Below are 16,839 nucleotides of genomic sequence, written 5' to 3'. Positions count from 1 at the left end.
GGAATTGGGAGGCCCGTGCCGACGACTTTTCGAGGAAGTTCTTGGAAGTCAAGTTTAGAGCTCAAGATATTGCCATTAAAGCCAATAAACGATATACACGCTTCAACATGTCGCTACCAAAACTTGCAATTCGACCGAGCAATGCTCGAGCAGTTGCTCTTGCATTGACAGCGTCACATGCTCCTCGTCTTGGTATCCGATTCTCGAGCACAGCCCCTGCAACCATCGTGGACCGTTCATTCTGGAGATCCCTGGTGCCGAAACCGCTGCGAAAGGAAAATCGCCAATTAAAGAAGAAGACGAGGGAATGGAATCCGGCGACCTTTTTTATTGCTATTTTCCTGTTGATTGGTTCCATGTCGATTCAAATGATTGCTCTACGGAACTCGTTTGATCGGTACATGCGACAGTCGGAGGCTAGGATTATGGCACTACGGGACGTTGTGGAAAAGATCCAGAGGGGTGAGCCGGTGGACGTTGAGAAGGCACTTGGTACTGGCGACCCTAAGAAGGAAGCCGATTGGGAAGAGAGTAAGAGCGCCAGTTCAACCGTCAATCCAGACCCCACGACTAACAGTTCCTTGTAGTGCTGAAAGCCATTGAACGAGACGAAGCAGCCCGCAAGGCGAAGCAAGAGAAGGCAAAGCGAAGCGAACCTGCGACACCAGTTCCCGAAGTCCAGGTTGAGGAGAAAACAACCGCGAGTGAAGCTGCACCAAAGAAGGCGAAGCCTGCTAATCTGGGGAATTTCTTCTAAGTGCTATTCGTCTATCCTCTTGGCTGAGCTGTTGTACAAATATGCAAGGCTTAAGACAGCATGTCCTTAAAGACACCGGGGTTCCCTATCGACGCTTCCAATGAGGCCGATCTCCTTGACGACGGAAGCACATCATTACGCAGTGCCGAGAGTAGAGCCGGGAGAAGGTCATCTGTCGACAAAGCAACCCTCACACCTTGCTCGCCCTGTTGGTTCGGATCTATGTCGACAAACAGCTTATCCTCGCCTCTGATTCCACCCATGCTAATGACAGCAATGGGCATACATCGATCTTGAGCTCTTTTGGCAAGCCTCCAAGCCGAGTACGTAGCGAGCGAGGTGCCTACAATAAGCAGCTTCCCGGCACTGTCGATGGCTTCCTCAGCGGCGTGCTTAACACCACTGTCGATACTCTCCCCAAACATGACAACGGCAGGCTTCAAGACGCCTGCGGTGCTGGGGGGTACCCAAGCTCCGTCAGAGTCGACATCAACGACATGTCGATGGCCGTCTGCGTTTATGGGCGGGCTGGATAAGCATTTGGGGCATGATGGATATCTGAAGGTTGTATAAGGAGCATCGGGCAAGTCAACGTCACCATCGGGATTCATTTTGATTCCCTTGAATCTCCGCTCATCAGGATCTTCTGTATCTAGAGCACCCGAAGCGAGGGCGTCATTTAGCAGAGCGGCCCATCGTGGATTAAGACGGGCCAGGTCCTGTTGAAACTCATCTCGCGAATATTCGGTAGAACATGTCGTGCAGACAATGGATCTTAGATATCCGTGTAACTCGAGGGTTGGTAAATCGGGATGTGCCTTTGAGTGAAAAGAGTCGACATTTTGAGTTATGACGCTCCGTACAAGACCGATGTCACCCAAATCCCTGATGGCGTAGTGACCACTGTTCGGTGCCGCCTTGTGAAGGTTGGACCAGCCGAGAAAGCTGCGAGCCCAATAACGTTTGCGAGACTCGTGGTTGTTTAGAAACTCATAATAGTAAATGGGGCGATATGTTTTGTTGACTCTGTAAGTGCCCTTGTCCCCTCTATAGTCGGCAAGACCAGAGGCGACCGAAAGACCAGCGCCGGTGAGGACAACGGCCGAGGAGGGGAGATGTGCCGGCGACGGAGCGGCGAAGAACCGACGGAGGGCTTCAACGGCGCCGGGCAGAGTCGAGGCCGAAGCCGGTGTTACTGTGGACGGCGGGGGAAGGACCGTGTAAGGGATCCGAAATTTCCTCATTGGAACCATGGATTGTTAATTGGAAACAGTCCAAGCGCTGTTGGGTGACGCGTGACGTTCGCAAGATTGCTGGGACAGGGCAATCCGAGCTCGTAGCTGACGATGCCGTTTCCAATGGCTGACGAAGGATTGGCCAAAGAGGCAAGGGTCAAGGGATGGGGAGACTTGGGTGACGAGACGAGGCGCGAGGTATTACGCAGGGCTTTGCAAGCAATGCGACTAAGATTACGCAAAGCTGGCGCGTATCAATCAGAGGCGAATAATTACTGTACAGTTTGATGCGAGCTTGTATGGGTAAGTGGCCGAGAAACTGTTTCAAGGCTCGGAAGAGCGCGTCATTGGTTCCAAGGGGAATTTTTTCTTCTCAGCCTTGTACGTAGTGTCCAGACTACGGCTTGGGTGGCGTCTTGGAGGGAACCCCATTCAGGTTCGACATCCGAGGGCTCATCCCCCACAATCCGAGTTTGCGCTCGCTGACAAAGAAGATGGATGGTAACAATAAAGTAAGGTACCCGCTTGATACGTTTTTGTTTTCGTAACTCCGGGTTGGAACTGTTGAAGAGATGGGGAGGTCCGGATATCCCGTGTAAGGCGTTGGGCAACAGACCCGGCGGTCAAGGGACGATGGACCTACAACTGCGTAGTGTGGACGCTGAAGTCAATTCAAGGCCCTGAAATGACCCCAAAGAGCTCAACCTCACCCCCTGTAAATCCGACAGAGCTTTCCTCAGTGGTCGGGCCCTTGACAGTTCCGGCGACCGGAACCTCGCGCTTCCTCATCAGACGAGTCTGTCGTAGATAGTGGATTCCCCGTCCCTTCAGCTCCATGGAACCAGCCGTCTTGGACAATGGCGTCGCTTCCTTCTGCCAATTGCCGCCGCAGGTTTTCCTGGCCAGTGGAGAGATGGAGTCTTTTTTCGACTTCTCTCCCCCTGGCCCCTTGATAATCTTGATAATCTCTGATCCAATTCCATCCCCATCCCCATCCCCCATTCCCATCCCGTCCCGTTCCCCCTCATACTGGCGGTACTGCACCGACAGTGCCCCGTAAACAGCAGCCAGCTGAGCCAATAGGCCGGTCCGACCGAGCAAATCCGCTCGCTCTAAGCTCCCCTGCACCGAAGCCGATCCGAACAGTCCTCCGTTAACGGGCGCGGCGGCGAAGGGAAAAGGACGAGGCCCGGACAGCTACTACAACAACAACATCACCACTTTCCCTTGCAACCTTCATATCTACATTTTTCGCCTTCCTCTGATTGAGACGAAAACGCGCAATCTCGTTCCCCTTCAAACCCACCCTGGGGCTCCCCTCCCACTTTCCGCGTCTGCCAGCAACTGCCGGATATATGAGTCTCCAGCAGGCCGGGCGTCCCGCGGGCGTGGCCTTGTGCCTGTCTGGAGTGACGTCGGCATCGGCAACGGCAGCGCCCGCCGCGCAATCTCCAATTCCAGCACCAGCAGCACCAGCGCAAGCCTGTGGCTTCTCACCGTGGAGAACGAGACACCCTAATGTCCCACGCCATGGACGAGGCCAGATGATTCTTTTGAGGACACATACTCCCCACGTCGCCTCTCTGCGTCTACGCGCCCTCCAATCCGCCTCCATCGTCGCCGCCCTCTCAAGCTGCGCCTACCTTGCAGCCTCATCTAAGCTGACATTTAACCACGTTTCAAATTCAAATACCACGTCCTCCGCCGCCGCTCGTTACTCAACAACAAACTCTCTTCCTCACCTCTCTCTCTTGCGCAGCAAACTTCGATCACTACCTACCCTCGTTTCAGCTTCAGCTCCCCAGATGCGATCACACACAGGTCCTGGCCATGAGGATGGCCATGACCATGAACACAGTCACGGTCACGGCCATAGCCACGGCATCATGGGCCACCATCACCACCACGACAATGCCTATCTCACCTCGGCCAACAAGGACGACCCCGGCGTTCGAATTACTCGAATTGGCCTGCTCTCAAACTTGGGCATGGCAATTGCCAAGTTCGCTGGCGGCTGGGCCTTTAATTCCAAGGCCATGACGGCCGACGCCTGGCACAGCATCACGGATCTCGCATCGGACGTTCTGACCCTCGCGACAGTAACATGGAGCTTGAAGCCGCCATCCGACCGATTCCCCATGGGCTTTGGCAAGGTTGAGAGTCTTGGTTCGCTTGGTGTTTCGAGTATGCTTCTGGCTGGTGGTCTATACATGGGCTGGGACAGTGGTATCAGTCTCTACGGTCACTTCTATCCTGACGCGGCACATGGTATCATGGAGCATGTTGGACACGGTCATAGCCACTCTCACGGCGCCGCAGCACTCGGGATCCCGAGCATGCACGCGGCATGGCTCGCGGCAGGAACAATTTTCATCAAGGAGTGGCTGTATCACGCAAGTAAGTCTTTTCCTTCCCAAAAGATGTTTTGTTGTTGTTGGAGACGGCGACACAACAAACCGTGTAGCTTGGATTAAAAATCCATGATGCCACGACCAATTGAGATTGTAAGGATGGAATTGACCAATCGCAGCAATGAAGGTAGCACGAGAACGCAAATCATCGGTCCTCGCATCGAATGCCATCCACCACCGAGTTGACAGCCTGACGGGATTCGTGACGCTGGCAGCCATCATGGGAGCTAATGCAGTGGAGAACGCGGCGTGGCTGGATCCCGTCGGTGGTCTCCTCATCTCGTTGATGGTGATTCACGCAGGCTGTGGAAACACAATTGCGGCCTTCTGCGAGCTGGCTGACCAGGGCATCGACGATGAAGTCAAGTCGTCCGTGTCCAGGCACGCACTCAAGGCCTTGGCAGGCGTGGGAGAAGGGCACGAGGTCGAACTACGCGAAGTGAGCGGTATCAAGTCAGGCCAGAATTATCTGGTGGACCTGGAGATGGCGGTGCCGGGCGCGTGGTCGGTGGACACGACAAAGCAGGTGGAAGATGCGGTGCGGACACAGGTCGGAGGCAGGGTGCGCGGTGTGAGGAGAGTGCGCATCCGCTTCGCGCCCAAGGAGGCGCCTATCAAGGCCAAGTTTGACGACTTTATCCCTGGAACTGTGAATCCGCCGCCCGAGGGAGACGAGTCGAGCGATGAGACGGACGGAGGAGAGTCGGACCATGATCACGATCACGGTGATCACAAGCCCAACGGTCATGACATCAAGACAAACGGTAACCACGAGCGCGTGCAAGACCACGACCACGGCCTCAGGAACAGGAACAAGCATTAGAGTGGAGGAGGTGGTGCTTGGATGTGTAAGAAGCGAGAGCCGCTTCCTTACAAGACGTTGTTTGAGGCTGTTCCTGGGCTATGGGCTCTCCGCATCGGCCACGGCCCCATGCTGCATCCCGTCCTCCCCGTGTCTCTTGTCGACATTCCTCTAGACATCCCACCTCTTCCTGGCCGGGGTCGAGCTTGGCTTCCGGGGCCTTGGGCTGCGGGCCAGTGGATCCCGGCCGGATGAGCTGGAATAGAGGATGAGTGGCCACAGGTTGTCAGGGTTTCCAGGCGGCTTCTTTATCTGACCGTCGGTGAGAGACAGCGGGCATGCAGAGGAAGAAGCATACGCCCTTGGCCCCCTTGTTTTTATTTTTTGTGAGAGTCTGCTTCGCTCAGAGTTGCAGAGGTCTCATTTGCTTCATCATGTAGCCACGGCCATTGCCGGAGAGGACGAGATGCACAAGATGCATTAGGGTGATGTTGAAAGTGACAGAGTCACTGGCATATGCACACAGAAGGAGTATGGAGTGAACGTGGCATTGGGACAAGCAAGGGCATACACTATAGATGGAAGGACGGCTGCATTGGACGAGGACGAGCCAGCAGCCGTGGGTTAGAAAATGCAGATAAAGACGTCGTGCAGTAGCAAGCGTCGGCATCTATTCTCGTGGCGTTGGTCAGCTTAGACGCGCCCCAACGGGATTCAAGGAAACTAATTTAGACGGGGGGAGAGGCGTAAAAAACAATAACATCATGAATTAAATCAAATCAAATCAAAAGCATCGTGTGCAGCAAAGTCAATGGATGTTTCGCTCTTCATTCTCCGTCTTGTATCTTCCGTCTTCCGCGATGCATCCCCCCACGCTCAAGTCCAATTCTCCCCATCCTCCCCTTGTTCCTCTTACCCATAACCTAGTTGATTCTCTTTCCCCGACGCAGAAGCCACTTTATCATTCTGCCAGCTAAGGCAGAGAGGGGAGGGGGAGCATGATGAGGAGGGGGGCGGACCTGAGCTACCGAGATGCCATCGTGGCCGGCCCGCCACTCAGCACCTCCATTCTTACAAGCGCTCCAAGCTGATTGGTGGCTCACCTTGCTCACGAGGACGGCGCGAAGTGCCAGGGCGACAGCTAGGGGCCCCATTGGCCGGGATATTCGAGGCCTGGGGGGGTAAGAGTTGCCCCTTGTTGACTTTAGGCTAAAGATGAGAAGGATAGAATTGAGTGACGGATGTGGAAAAAGAAAGAAAAAAAGTTGGACTGGCACATGCTTCAGTGGTCCAATTTGTGTTTGTACAGTTAATTAGTTGGTCGAAGAGTTTGGAGGAGAGTATCATCAGTTTGTGAGAGTGCTGATCAGCAACAAATGTCCTTGTCTGTTGCAACGCCAAGGATGGAGGCGCATCATTAGCATCAAGCTGTTCCCAGCAACTCGTTTTAACTGTTGCTGATCCACGCATACTCTGTACCATACACACCTTGTCCTGTTGTTCCCACTCCTCCTTCGGCTCCATCCGTATCGCAACTTGTGTCCATCTGATGGTGTTGAGTCTGGCGGTCCAGCACATACACACACGCCCCCGTTAATACTCTCTGCCTTGGAAAACCGGAGACGACACGCAATCTGAGAGAAGCCAGATGTGGCAACAGGAATTAGTTATCAGTTACCGACTTTACAGTTTTGGTCTCGTCGTGCCTTATCATTGACCCATTAATTGAGCGGTCATGATAAAAGCCGTGGGTAAAATCAAAGAATATACGGATACCTACCATAACATACCATACAAGACCTGTCATGATGGCGGCAAAAGAAGGCCCTGACCTTGCCTTGCTGGCTCATGTGCCGGGCGCGGGTATAGTCCCGGACATGGACTTGCGTTCATCTGACCTAGAGCCCAGTTTTTCTCACTGCTCTGCCTGTGCTGTACTGTACGAATAGTTGGGTGGTTCTGCACTGAATTTCCTTGTTTGGGATAGCATCTCTATTTTTTGTCTTGGTGTTTTCTTGGGAGCCTCCTTCCTTCCCTTCACTGCGTACACGCCTAGAGAAGAATGGCATTCTCCCCTTCCCCTCCTCTCACCCCCATCCCCATCTGACGGGACAAAGCTGTTACCCACCCTCCCATTTTTTCTTTTCGTTTCTTTTCTTCCCGTTGCCGGTGGGTGGCGGTCTAACTAGACTGTCATGGAGAGAGGGTAGCTTACCTCAAGGTATAAAGCTCGTGGCCCTCTTTTGCCGGAGTGTCTCTTTTTGGCTTCTGCTTCCTCGTTGTCATTGATGTTACCTACCTACCTAGCTATCTCATCCACCATCTATCTACCTAGCCATCTATCCCTGTCGCCCATATCGATCCCGACTCGGACTTATACACGATCCATCGCCAATTGATTGACATTGACGCTGTCGTCATCACTACAGTGCCATTGCCTGCTCTCCATAATCCATTGACATCGCGAACTCGCCTTTTCCACCCTCCGACTACTGCTCCGACTTCCTGACAGGCACGCTGTCTTGACCGACCGCATACGCCTTTGACGAAACCAATTCTCATCTTAGTCACTCCTCCCGCCATTCACAATGCCTTTCTTGGCTCGATCCCGCTCCAACTCTCCAGAGCTCCCCTCTGATTCAAAGCCCTTATACCTGGGCTTCGACCTGTCCACCCAGCAGCTCAAAGGCACGTTTACAGCTTGACACGAAAAAGGACCGCAGCTAATACCTTTCCAGGTATCGTTGTCGACTCAGACCTCAAGGTCGTTGGTGAAGCCAAGGTCGATTTTGACAAGGACTTTGGGCGCAAATATGGTGTCCAAAAGGGTGTCCACGTTATTGAGGAGACGGGCGAGGTTTATGCTCCCGTCGCCATGTGGATGGAGTCGCTTGACCTCGTTCTCGAACGTCTAGCGGAAGCCATGCCTGTGCCTCTATCTCGCATCCGCGCGATCAGCGGTTCTTGCCAGCAGCACGGTAGTGTCTTCTGGAACGGCCAGGCCTATGAGATTCTCCACAACCTCGACCCTCGTCTACCTCTTGCTGTGCAGCTCCCTGGAGCTCTTGCGCACCCTTGGTCGCCCAATTGGCAAGATCAGAGCACCCAGAACGAATGCGACGCCTTCGACGCTGCTCTTGGTGGCCGACAGAAGCTCGCCGAGGTGACGGGAAGCGGCGCGCATCATGTAAGTTGAGCAAGGACAAGTAACTCTCTACAAATACTAACAACGGGCAGCGCTTTACTGGAACACAAATCATGCGCCTCAAGAAGGACCTCCCTCAGATGTACGCTAGAACTGCTCACATCTCCCTCGTCTCTTCATGGCTCGCCTCCGTCTTTCTCGGAGCCATCGCCCCGATGGACGTCAGCGACGTCTGCGGCATGAACCTCTTCGACATGTCCCGTCAGACATTCAGCGAGCCTCTCCTCGAGCTTGCCGCTGGCAGCAAGCGCGACGCCATCAACCTGCGCAAGAAGCTGGGCGAGCCTTGTCTCAAGGGTGAGGCCATCCTTGGTCCCGTCTCCCCGTACTTTGTGGACCGCCACGGCTTCCACCCCGACTGCCAGATCACCCCCTTCACTGGCGATAACCCCGGTACTATTCTTGCTCTTCCTCTTCGACCCCTCGACGCCATTGTCTCTCTCGGTACTTCCACGACCTTCCTCATGAACACCCCCAAGTACAAGCCCGACGGATCCTACCACTTTTTCAACCACCCCACCACCGATGGTCACTACATGTTCATGCTCTGCTACAAGAACGGTGGCCTAGCACGCGAGAGGGTTCGCGACCAGCTTCCCAAGCCCGAGAACGGCCCTACCGGTTGGGAGACGTTCAACAAGGCTGTCGAGGACACGCCCCTTATGGGCGCTGCGAAGGAGGACGACAGACGCAAGCTTGGCCTGTACTTCTACCTCCGCGAAACTGTCCCCAACATCCGCGCTGGTACCTGGCGCTACTCGTGCGAACCTGATGGTTCGGACCTTCAGGAGGTCAAGGGCGGATGGGACAAGGAGACAGACGCACGCATGATCGTCGAGTCCCAGGCCTTGTCCATGCGCCTACGCTCCCAGAACCTCGTCCATAGCCCCCGACCTGGTCTGCCTGCCCAGCCTCGTCGCATCTACCTTGTGGGCGGCGGTTCGTTGAACCCTGCCATTGCCCGCGTCCTGGGCGAGGTTCTTGGTGGCAGCGAGGGTGTGTACAAGCTCGACGTCGGCGGCAACGCTTGCGCTCTGGGTGGTGCTTACAAGGCTCTCTGGGCCATGGAGCGCCAGGAGAATGAGACCTTTGATGACCTCATTGGCAAGCGATGGACCGAGGAGGGCAACATCCAGCGCATCGATGAGGGCTTCCGTGATGGAACTTATCAAAAGTACGGCAAGCTGCTGACGGCATTTGAAGCCCTGGAGAACAAGATCCTGGCCGAGCAGGCTCACGCACCAGAGGAAGACCAAAGGCGTTCAGAGGAAAAGGTTTAACTGAATCAGGGTATCTAATGTCTAAAGCGGACTGGTCTAATGTCATTTATCTAACGTACTTGCTCATGAAGCGCCTATGAAAATCGGATCGGAGGAGGTCCTAGGCCAGGAGTCAGCGAACTGTTTTTGCATATATTTTTTCCTTGTTCCTCTCTCCAAACAAGTTTTGTATATAGAAAATGGAGTAGACACACAAAAGGGACAGCGATGCAGATAGAAATACACAGAAACGGGGAATAAGACTCACGTTTACAAACTCCTTCTTCTTGCCCTTGTCCTCGGTGCCGCGCGCTTGGTTCTTGAAGACGACATCGTCATCCCATCGGCGCTTCATGTTGAAGTCTTGTTTGTTGAGGAGTGGGTTTCCAAGGGCAATGTTTCGTTCTCGGGCTTCTTGCTCTTCCCTGAGTCTCTCGGCTTCCTGCAACAGACGTTAGCCAACCGATCCTTTGCTCTGATAGTCGCGTAGACATACCTCCTTCTTCTTCCTCTCTTCTCGCTCTCTCCGCACGCGATCCAACTCCCGCTGTAGCTCCGCGTCGGAATCATCGTCACTGTCGTCGTCGTCATCGCTGTCCTCCTCATCTTCCTCGCTATCGTCGTCGGCATCAATATCCCTTGTCTCTGCTAATATCCGCCTCCTCTTTGCTTCTAGATCCTCTTCTTCACCAGCGGCAGGTGGGAGCGACCGCTTCACGCCGCCTGAAGTGCTAGCCTCGTCGTCCTCATCGGCATCGTCCAGGAGGGCAGGGGCACCGTTCTTCTTGAAGTGAGCGGCTTCGGCAGCGAGGAGCTCAGCGGCGAGGTCGCGGGAGGGTCCTTCGTCGGCGTCACCGCCTTGGCCGGCCTGGCGGTACTTGAGTTGGGTGTGGGCTGGGAGAAGACGTTGATGGTAGGCAGGGCCTCGGAGGGCTTCTTTGCCACGGGCCTGTAGACGTTAGCTTTTGTCTTTAAGACAGTAAAAGAAGTACGAACGGGATCAAACGTGGGTCTGTGAGCGGTAGTCATGGCGAAAATGCTCGATGTGTTTCTGGCGATTGATCAAATCGATAGAAAGCTGTTCGCGTTGAAAGTCATCAAGACGCCCCGGCGCGAGGCGTAGGCAGTGGCGCGAAGGCGGGCCCACCCGGCAGAATTTCTCGGCCATGGATCTCATAGAACCTGGAATTTCAGTTTACTTCACTCTCGCGCTGTATAACCCCGGCCCTTTCAACACACGTAAAATACAAAAAAACAACATGCCTCGAGAAGCCGAGCCGTCTCTTCCTGAGAAGACATTTCTCATTCAAGCTCTGGACGAGGGCTTGCGGCTGGACGGGAGGAAATTCGACCAGTTTCGACCTCTGGAGCTCACCTTTGGAGATGAGTATGGTGTGGCTGAGGTCAAGTATGGAAAGACAAGGTACGCGGCATTGAGCTTTTGTTTCTGGGGGGTGAGCTGACAATTTGCTTAGAGTATTAGCCAAGGTCACGGCAGAAGTCACCGTGCCCTATTCAGACCGTCCTTTCGACGGAGTTTTCACAATCACTTCAGAGCTCAGTCCCATGGTCGCCCCTTCATATGAGGTCAACCGTCCTTCACTAGAAGAAGTCCTTCTCTCGAGGCTCCTCGAAAAGACGGTCCGGAGATCTGGTGCTCTTGATACAGAGTCACTCTGTCTTATTGCGGGCCAGAAGTGCTGGTCCATCCGCGTTGACCTGCACGTCCTCACACATGATGGAAACCTCACAGACGCGGCATGCTTGGCTGTTGTCGCAGCTCTTCGACACTTCCGAAAGCCCGATTCAAGCATCGAGGGCGAGAATCTCACAGTCTACACTCCTGCTGAGAGGGAACCCGTGCCCCTGAGCTGGCTGCACTCGCCCTTCTGCGTCACGTACAGCTTCTTCGGCGAGGAGGGTAACCAGGTGCTCGTCGACGCCAACTGGCTGGAGGAACAGCTGCGGGTAGCCTACTGCACATACAGCCTCAACAAGCACGGCGAGATCTGTCAGATTGCCAAACTCGGCGGCACCTCTCTGGACGCGCCACTATTCATCCAGTGTGCGCAGGGAGCGCTGAACCGGTCCAAGGAGCTGAGCGATCTGGTGGATCGCAAGCTGGCTGAGGATGCCAAGCGACGAGACAAGGGAGGGTTGATGGCCGAGTTGACGGCGGAGAACGACAGGTGACGCTAATGTCTACGGGATAACGTCAGAGAAAGAGGATCAAACAAAGAAAGGAAAAATAGAAGCATGATACCCCGCACAAGATGGCAAGATGGATGGATGCGATGCCCATGAACCCCAGTAGATACGCTTGCCAATTATCTCGCTAGTCCAGCCGCCGTCGTCGCTCATAACCCATGATATCTACGTGTAAGGACCGCTAACAAGTCGGCTATCGCATTACTGGTGGCCTGGACTCCTTATTCCATTGTACTCGTGTCCTTACCCACTCGATGGCCTCCCTGACACCATCGCCGGTCAAGGCGCTCATGGATAGTACCCGCGAGTCGCGGATGGCAGACCCCTTGTCTCCCTCCATGACCTTCTTTACCAGGCCCTCCTTTATTCGTATCGTTTCGACACAGTCCTCGCGATCCTGCTTATTAGCGAGGATCAACAGCGGCACGCCCTCCGTCTCAGAGTGCTGCAGGACATCCTCGAGGACGAGTCGGCACTCATCTAACCTGCCACTGCTCTCCTCATGCTCGAGGTTCCCGTCGCCGATATCCGTGCTGTCTATAATGAACACTATAGCATGGCAGCTCGCATAGTAGCTCTGCCACAGTTTCCGCAGCGAGTGCTGTCCACCCACATCCCACAACTTGAGATACATGTCCTGTAATGGGATGGTCGAGACGTTCTGACCGACGGTGGGCACCGTCTTGAGCTTCGGTTCGGGGGCATTCGGTAGGAAGAGCGACTTGACTTGTTCGTGAAAGGTGGTCTTGCCAGCGTTGTCGAGGCCTAGGAGAATGACGGAGTATTCTAGGATGGGAACGTTAGGAAGGGAGTCGAGGGCGGAGGATGGGATACGAGCTGACCCTCTTTACTCGTCGCATAGAGGTAAAGGCCTTTTGCGAGGTGGTACATGTTGGTCGCAGGTGCTTCGGCCAACGATGCGATACGAAAAGGAGGCAAAGAACGAGGCGCTGTGGTGAATAAGAGGCTGGCGATATCTTTGGCTGGACTTGGACAGGTTTGAACAAGGGAGCTTTTGAGGTGTGGTGCAGGTGTCTCTCACTTTTAGTGGATGGAGTCCCTGAAGAGCCTCACCAGGTCCCCCCGGACCCCCACCCGGAACAGGGCCCCAGGACGCGGGAGGGCCCCGCCGGGTTGCAGCTTCAGTGGAGGTTTGGACTGGACGCTCGCCCGTCATTGCGGCCGCGTCACTTGCTAGAGTGTCATGTTACACGGAGTCGGAGGATAGAAGATGAGGTGACACATAAACAAACACGCAAACAACATCTTTTGTGTCTCCCGAACTCGAGGTGCTTCAAGATTATTTGTCAACCATATTGAGGTACAGATCCGGACCAGATGCGGCTGTGGCTTATTGCTAAACGGGAGCCACTATGTACGTACCGGATAAAAATCATGTTGAATGGATTTAGCGTCCATCATGACGAAGGAGCAAGGCCATGATGTTACTCTGTGAGACACGACCAGCGGCCACGTTTCTCCAGATGATTCAGGCACATGGGAAAAGAACAAATTCAATTCTAGCAATGTAAACATGAGCGTAATGGTGACAAGCACATGGCTAGAGGCATTCCGCCATCGAAATACTACTTAATGTGGCTTAGCGGGGTTATTTCTCTGCTCCTCTGCAACACCAGCATGCACAAGATTCTAACCAATCAGAGGTCGCCTTTCTCGATAGCTGTCGGTTTCACCAGCCCAGCCTTCCTATCGCACACCAGGGCCCTCCCATTAAACAACTTCTCCCTCCAACCAATATCTTGGACCTGCCGCAACCGCGTGCGTCCTCCTCTCTTTGTTCCAGTCCCTCGAGTCATCTTCTCCATCTACAAAACCCGGCCTGCGACTGCGTACTCGACCCTCTCGACTCGTCTCGCTACCCGGCGAATGTCCCCCAGTCGCAGCTTACGAGGCTCGCGCAGGGGTTTCCCACTCCATCCCCATCCCAAGTGATCGCAACCCGACGCGCAGCGACTCGAGCATTTTTCTACACAAACACAGACACAATGGCTGCCTCAGAGCTCGCCGCCATGAGCATGAAGCTCCTTAGTATGCTGAACCCTTCCTCTGGCGCTTCCTGAAGAGGAATGCTCGTCCATGGCCCCCGCGACACGAGAACTGACGTATTGAACATAGAGCGAGCCGACGAAGAGTCCGACTCCGAAGGTGCGTTGCCGCGTGGCACGACCGAGACCCCATCGATCCCAACATGTACTGACGATTGTATACAGAGGGCGATTCTGCTAAGAAGGAGTTGTTCGCGGCATGGGCGCTCTTCATCTCGATCATGCTGCTCATCATCGCATTCTTGACGAGCTACTTTCTTCAGATGAAAAAGGTTACCGCGGTCCATGAGACAGTGATATCCATCTTTGCTGGTACGTAGCATACGTCGCATGATTGCGACCAAGAACTCCCGCTAATGTTACATGCAGGAATGGTTGTCGGTCTTACGCTCCTGATAACGTCGGGCGATTCGATTCGAAACCTCATCAGCTTCGATTACCAGATCTTCTTCAACCTGCTGCTACCGCCCATCATCTTGTCCTCGGGATACGAGCTGCACCAGGCAAACTTCTTCCGCAACATCGGTACCATCTTGACGTTTGCCTTTGCCGGTACCTTTCTGTCTGCCGTCGTCATTGGCTTGATCTTGTGGCTCTTCACCCAGCTTCCCGGTTCCTTGACAATCACCTTTGTCGACGCCATTTCCGTCGGCGCAACTCTGTCGGCTACCGATCCTGTTACTATTTTGGCCATCTTCAACACTTACAAGGTCGATCCCAAGCTCTACACCATCATTTTTGGCGAATCCATCTTGAACGATGCTATTGCCATCGTCATCTTCGAAACTGCCCAGAAGTACAACAAGGGGGAGGCCACTAGTTACGGCCTCGTCAGCTTCTTCGAGGCTACAGGCATCTTCTTGCTGGTCTTCTTCGCCAGTATGTTCATTGGGTTCTTGGTTGGTGTAGCGACTGCTCTCCTGCTCAAGTTCACTTATTTGCGCCGAACACCCAAGATTGAGAGCTGTCTGATTATCTTGATCTCTTACGCCACATACTTCTTCTCGCATGGTCTCCATTTGTCTGGTATATACCTTGATGTATTCAGTCATGTCATGGCAATGCTAACCTCGAGCAGGTATTGTGTCGTTGCTCTTCTGTGGTATTACCATGAAGCACTATGCCTATTTCAACATGTCGAGACGCACGCAGCTTACTACCAAGTTCGTCTTCCAGATTTCGTCCCAGTTGTCGGAAAATTTCATCTTCATTTACCTAGGCCTGGCTTTGTTCACTGATAACGCCCTGCAATTCCAGCCCCCCCTCATCATTGTCACGATCCTGGCTGTTTGCGCTGCCAGATGGGTCGCCGTGTTCCCCTTGTCCAAGGCTATTAACTGGTTCATTCGGTACCGCGCCCAGAGACGAGGTATGGAGGTGGGTGATGAGCTGCCTTATAACTACCAGGCCATGCTCTTCTGGGCTGGTCTACGCGGAGCCGTCGGTGTAGCCCTAGCTGCCCTTCTCACTGGCGAGAACTCATACGCGCTGAGAGCCACCGTGTTGGTTGTGGTTGTGCTTACTGTCATCATCTTTGGCGGTACAACAGCGAGAATGCTCGAGATTCTTGGAATCCGAACCGGAGTTGTCGAGGAGATTGACAGTGATGATGAGTTTGATATTGAGACCTTTGGCGGTGGTCTCCAGGTTAAGCGCTCCGGGACTGGTATCGGCTATAACCCCCGCAGGAACGGCAGCGTCGCCCTCAGTGCCTTGGAGGCGGGCCAGTCGGCTAGCTACGTATCTGGTGCCTCTTCACCGCATACTGGAGCTCGTCCTGCGAGCAAGAGCCGAAAGAACTCGATGCGTTATCCAGATGAACTGGAGCGCTCTGATCTTCTGCGTGCCGACGACTCTGATATTGGCAGCGACATTGACACGTCTGACCTCCCACCGCCAGCACGCCGCTCACCACACCCGAGAGCCAGCCCTCAACCCCCATCGCGGCCTAATAGCGCATTCGCTACTCCCACGGCAGAGACGCCAGGAGGCCAGCCCATCACGGCAACGGGCGCCATCAGACAGCTCTGGGCTGCTGAAGACCCTGCCAGCGTATTCCACCAGCTGGACGAGGACTTTATCAAGCCCCACCTGCTTCTACAGGGCGACAGCTCAAGGGGCGGTAATGGCGGGCCGAGCTGAACGAGGGTAGCTATGGGATTGGGTCACGGTTGTTGTTGGAATTATAGGGGCTCCCGCTTGACGTCGGGATGTACTGTGTTATGTGCATGACATGATTGGCGTTGGGTTAGTATAGACTTTCCATTTATGACAAGATAAATGATCGGTTTAGTCCATGACAAAGTTGCTCAGGGGCGCGTGTATTGGTCCCCTTTCCAAGTGCAATTCAGTGATGTAGTGAGGTTAGACCCTCTGAGAGTGTAGACCTAAGGTTGCAAGAACATAACTTACATAGCATGTGTGGTGAGGTACTAGGCAACACATACATAGCTAAACAACTGATGCCCGTTTAAACATTTATAATGGAATCACGATAATTGAGGCGCCAAGGTTAGACCCCTGAGAGTGTAGTCACCAGGTTGCTAGAACATGGCATACATGACAAGGCACCAGGCTACACATAAATAGTTAACCAAGGCATGCCTAAGTTTATGGATATACAATGGAATCACGATCTTTGAGGGACCAAGTTGTACCATATTTGATAGGGGTTGGTATTTTAGAGCGTTGACAAAGGCTCTCATCTCGAGAGGTCAAGCAGCCAAGCCATCCATTCATCCCATCCGTCCTTCCATCCATCGGCTTGGCTGCTGACCTCGACACGGATTAATATTGATAGTTACATATGTTCCAGCCATCATTTCATACAATAGCGGGTTCCGAATCAGAATGCCTTTTTTCTCGCTTGCTTGCTTGCTCTCATCACATAAAAAAT

The 16,839-nt window shown here is 53.9% G+C and overlaps 7 protein-coding genes across 7 annotated transcripts; 5 read left to right on the top strand and 2 right to left on the bottom strand.

Moving 5' to 3' along the window:
- Window positions 1-296: 296 nt before the first annotated feature.
- On the top strand, window positions 297-530 carry NECHADRAFT_9915 (uncharacterized protein; the record flags this gene model as incomplete). Its single annotated transcript, XM_003048921.1, has 1 exon — window positions 297-530. A coding segment is annotated over one exon (234 nt), but the record flags the coding sequence as incomplete, so codon positions are not given.
- A 209-nt stretch (window positions 531-739) lies between these two features.
- Window positions 740-2,640, bottom strand: NECHADRAFT_62846 (uncharacterized protein). Its single transcript, XM_003048723.1, has 2 exons — window positions 1,730-2,640; window positions 740-1,531 (listed from the first exon to the last, which is right to left on the bottom strand). The coding sequence occupies exons 1-2, from the start codon at window positions 2,008-2,010 to the stop codon at window positions 808-810; spliced, it is 1,005 nt and encodes a 334-aa protein (XP_003048769.1). The 5' UTR covers window positions 2,011-2,640; the 3' UTR covers window positions 740-807.
- A 1,238-nt stretch (window positions 2,641-3,878) lies between these two features.
- On the top strand, window positions 3,879-5,226 carry NECHADRAFT_83802 (uncharacterized protein; the record flags this gene model as incomplete). Its single annotated transcript, XM_003048920.1, has 2 exons — window positions 3,879-4,389; window positions 4,523-5,226. 2 exons carry the CDS (start codon window positions 3,879-3,881, stop codon window positions 5,224-5,226), a joined length of 1,215 nt encoding a protein of 404 aa, XP_003048966.1.
- A 2,278-nt stretch (window positions 5,227-7,504) lies between these two features.
- Window positions 7,505-9,943, top strand: NECHADRAFT_62839 (uncharacterized protein). The gene is made up of 3 exons (XM_003048919.1): window positions 7,505-7,893; window positions 7,944-8,392; window positions 8,443-9,943. Exons 1-3 carry the CDS (start codon window positions 7,794-7,796, stop codon window positions 9,688-9,690), a joined length of 1,797 nt encoding a protein of 598 aa, XP_003048965.1. The 5' UTR covers window positions 7,505-7,793; the 3' UTR covers window positions 9,691-9,943.
- A 985-nt stretch (window positions 9,944-10,928) lies between these two features.
- NECHADRAFT_95547 (uncharacterized protein) lies at window positions 10,929-11,862 on the top strand (the record flags this gene model as incomplete). The annotated part of the gene is made up of 2 exons (XM_003048918.1): window positions 10,929-11,092; window positions 11,145-11,862. The coding sequence occupies 2 exons, from the start codon at window positions 10,929-10,931 to the stop codon at window positions 11,860-11,862; spliced, it is 882 nt and encodes a 293-aa protein (XP_003048964.1).
- Window positions 11,863-12,070: 208 nt separating this feature from the next.
- NECHADRAFT_46516 (uncharacterized protein) lies at window positions 12,071-12,768 on the bottom strand (the record flags this gene model as incomplete). Its single annotated transcript, XM_003048722.1, has 2 exons — window positions 12,071-12,663; window positions 12,720-12,768. The coding sequence occupies 2 exons, from the start codon at window positions 12,766-12,768 to the stop codon at window positions 12,071-12,073; spliced, it is 642 nt and encodes a 213-aa protein (XP_003048768.1).
- Window positions 12,769-13,883: 1,115 nt separating this feature from the next.
- NECHADRAFT_83798 (uncharacterized protein) lies at window positions 13,884-16,085 on the top strand (the record flags this gene model as incomplete). Its single annotated transcript, XM_003048917.1, has 5 exons — window positions 13,884-13,926; window positions 14,014-14,043; window positions 14,109-14,255; window positions 14,313-14,969; window positions 15,022-16,085. The coding sequence occupies 5 exons, from the start codon at window positions 13,884-13,886 to the stop codon at window positions 16,083-16,085; spliced, it is 1,941 nt and encodes a 646-aa protein (XP_003048963.1).
- Between the last annotated feature and the right edge of the window lie 754 nt (window positions 16,086-16,839).

Source organism: Fusarium vanettenii (assembly GCF_000151355.1).
Source record: "Fusarium vanettenii 77-13-4 chromosome 8 genomic scaffold NECHAsca_10_chr8_2_0, whole genome shotgun sequence".
Taxonomy (NCBI): Eukaryota; Fungi; Ascomycota; class Sordariomycetes; order Hypocreales; family Nectriaceae; genus Fusarium; species Fusarium vanettenii.
This window is presented reverse-complemented; position numbering and strand designations above follow the sequence as displayed.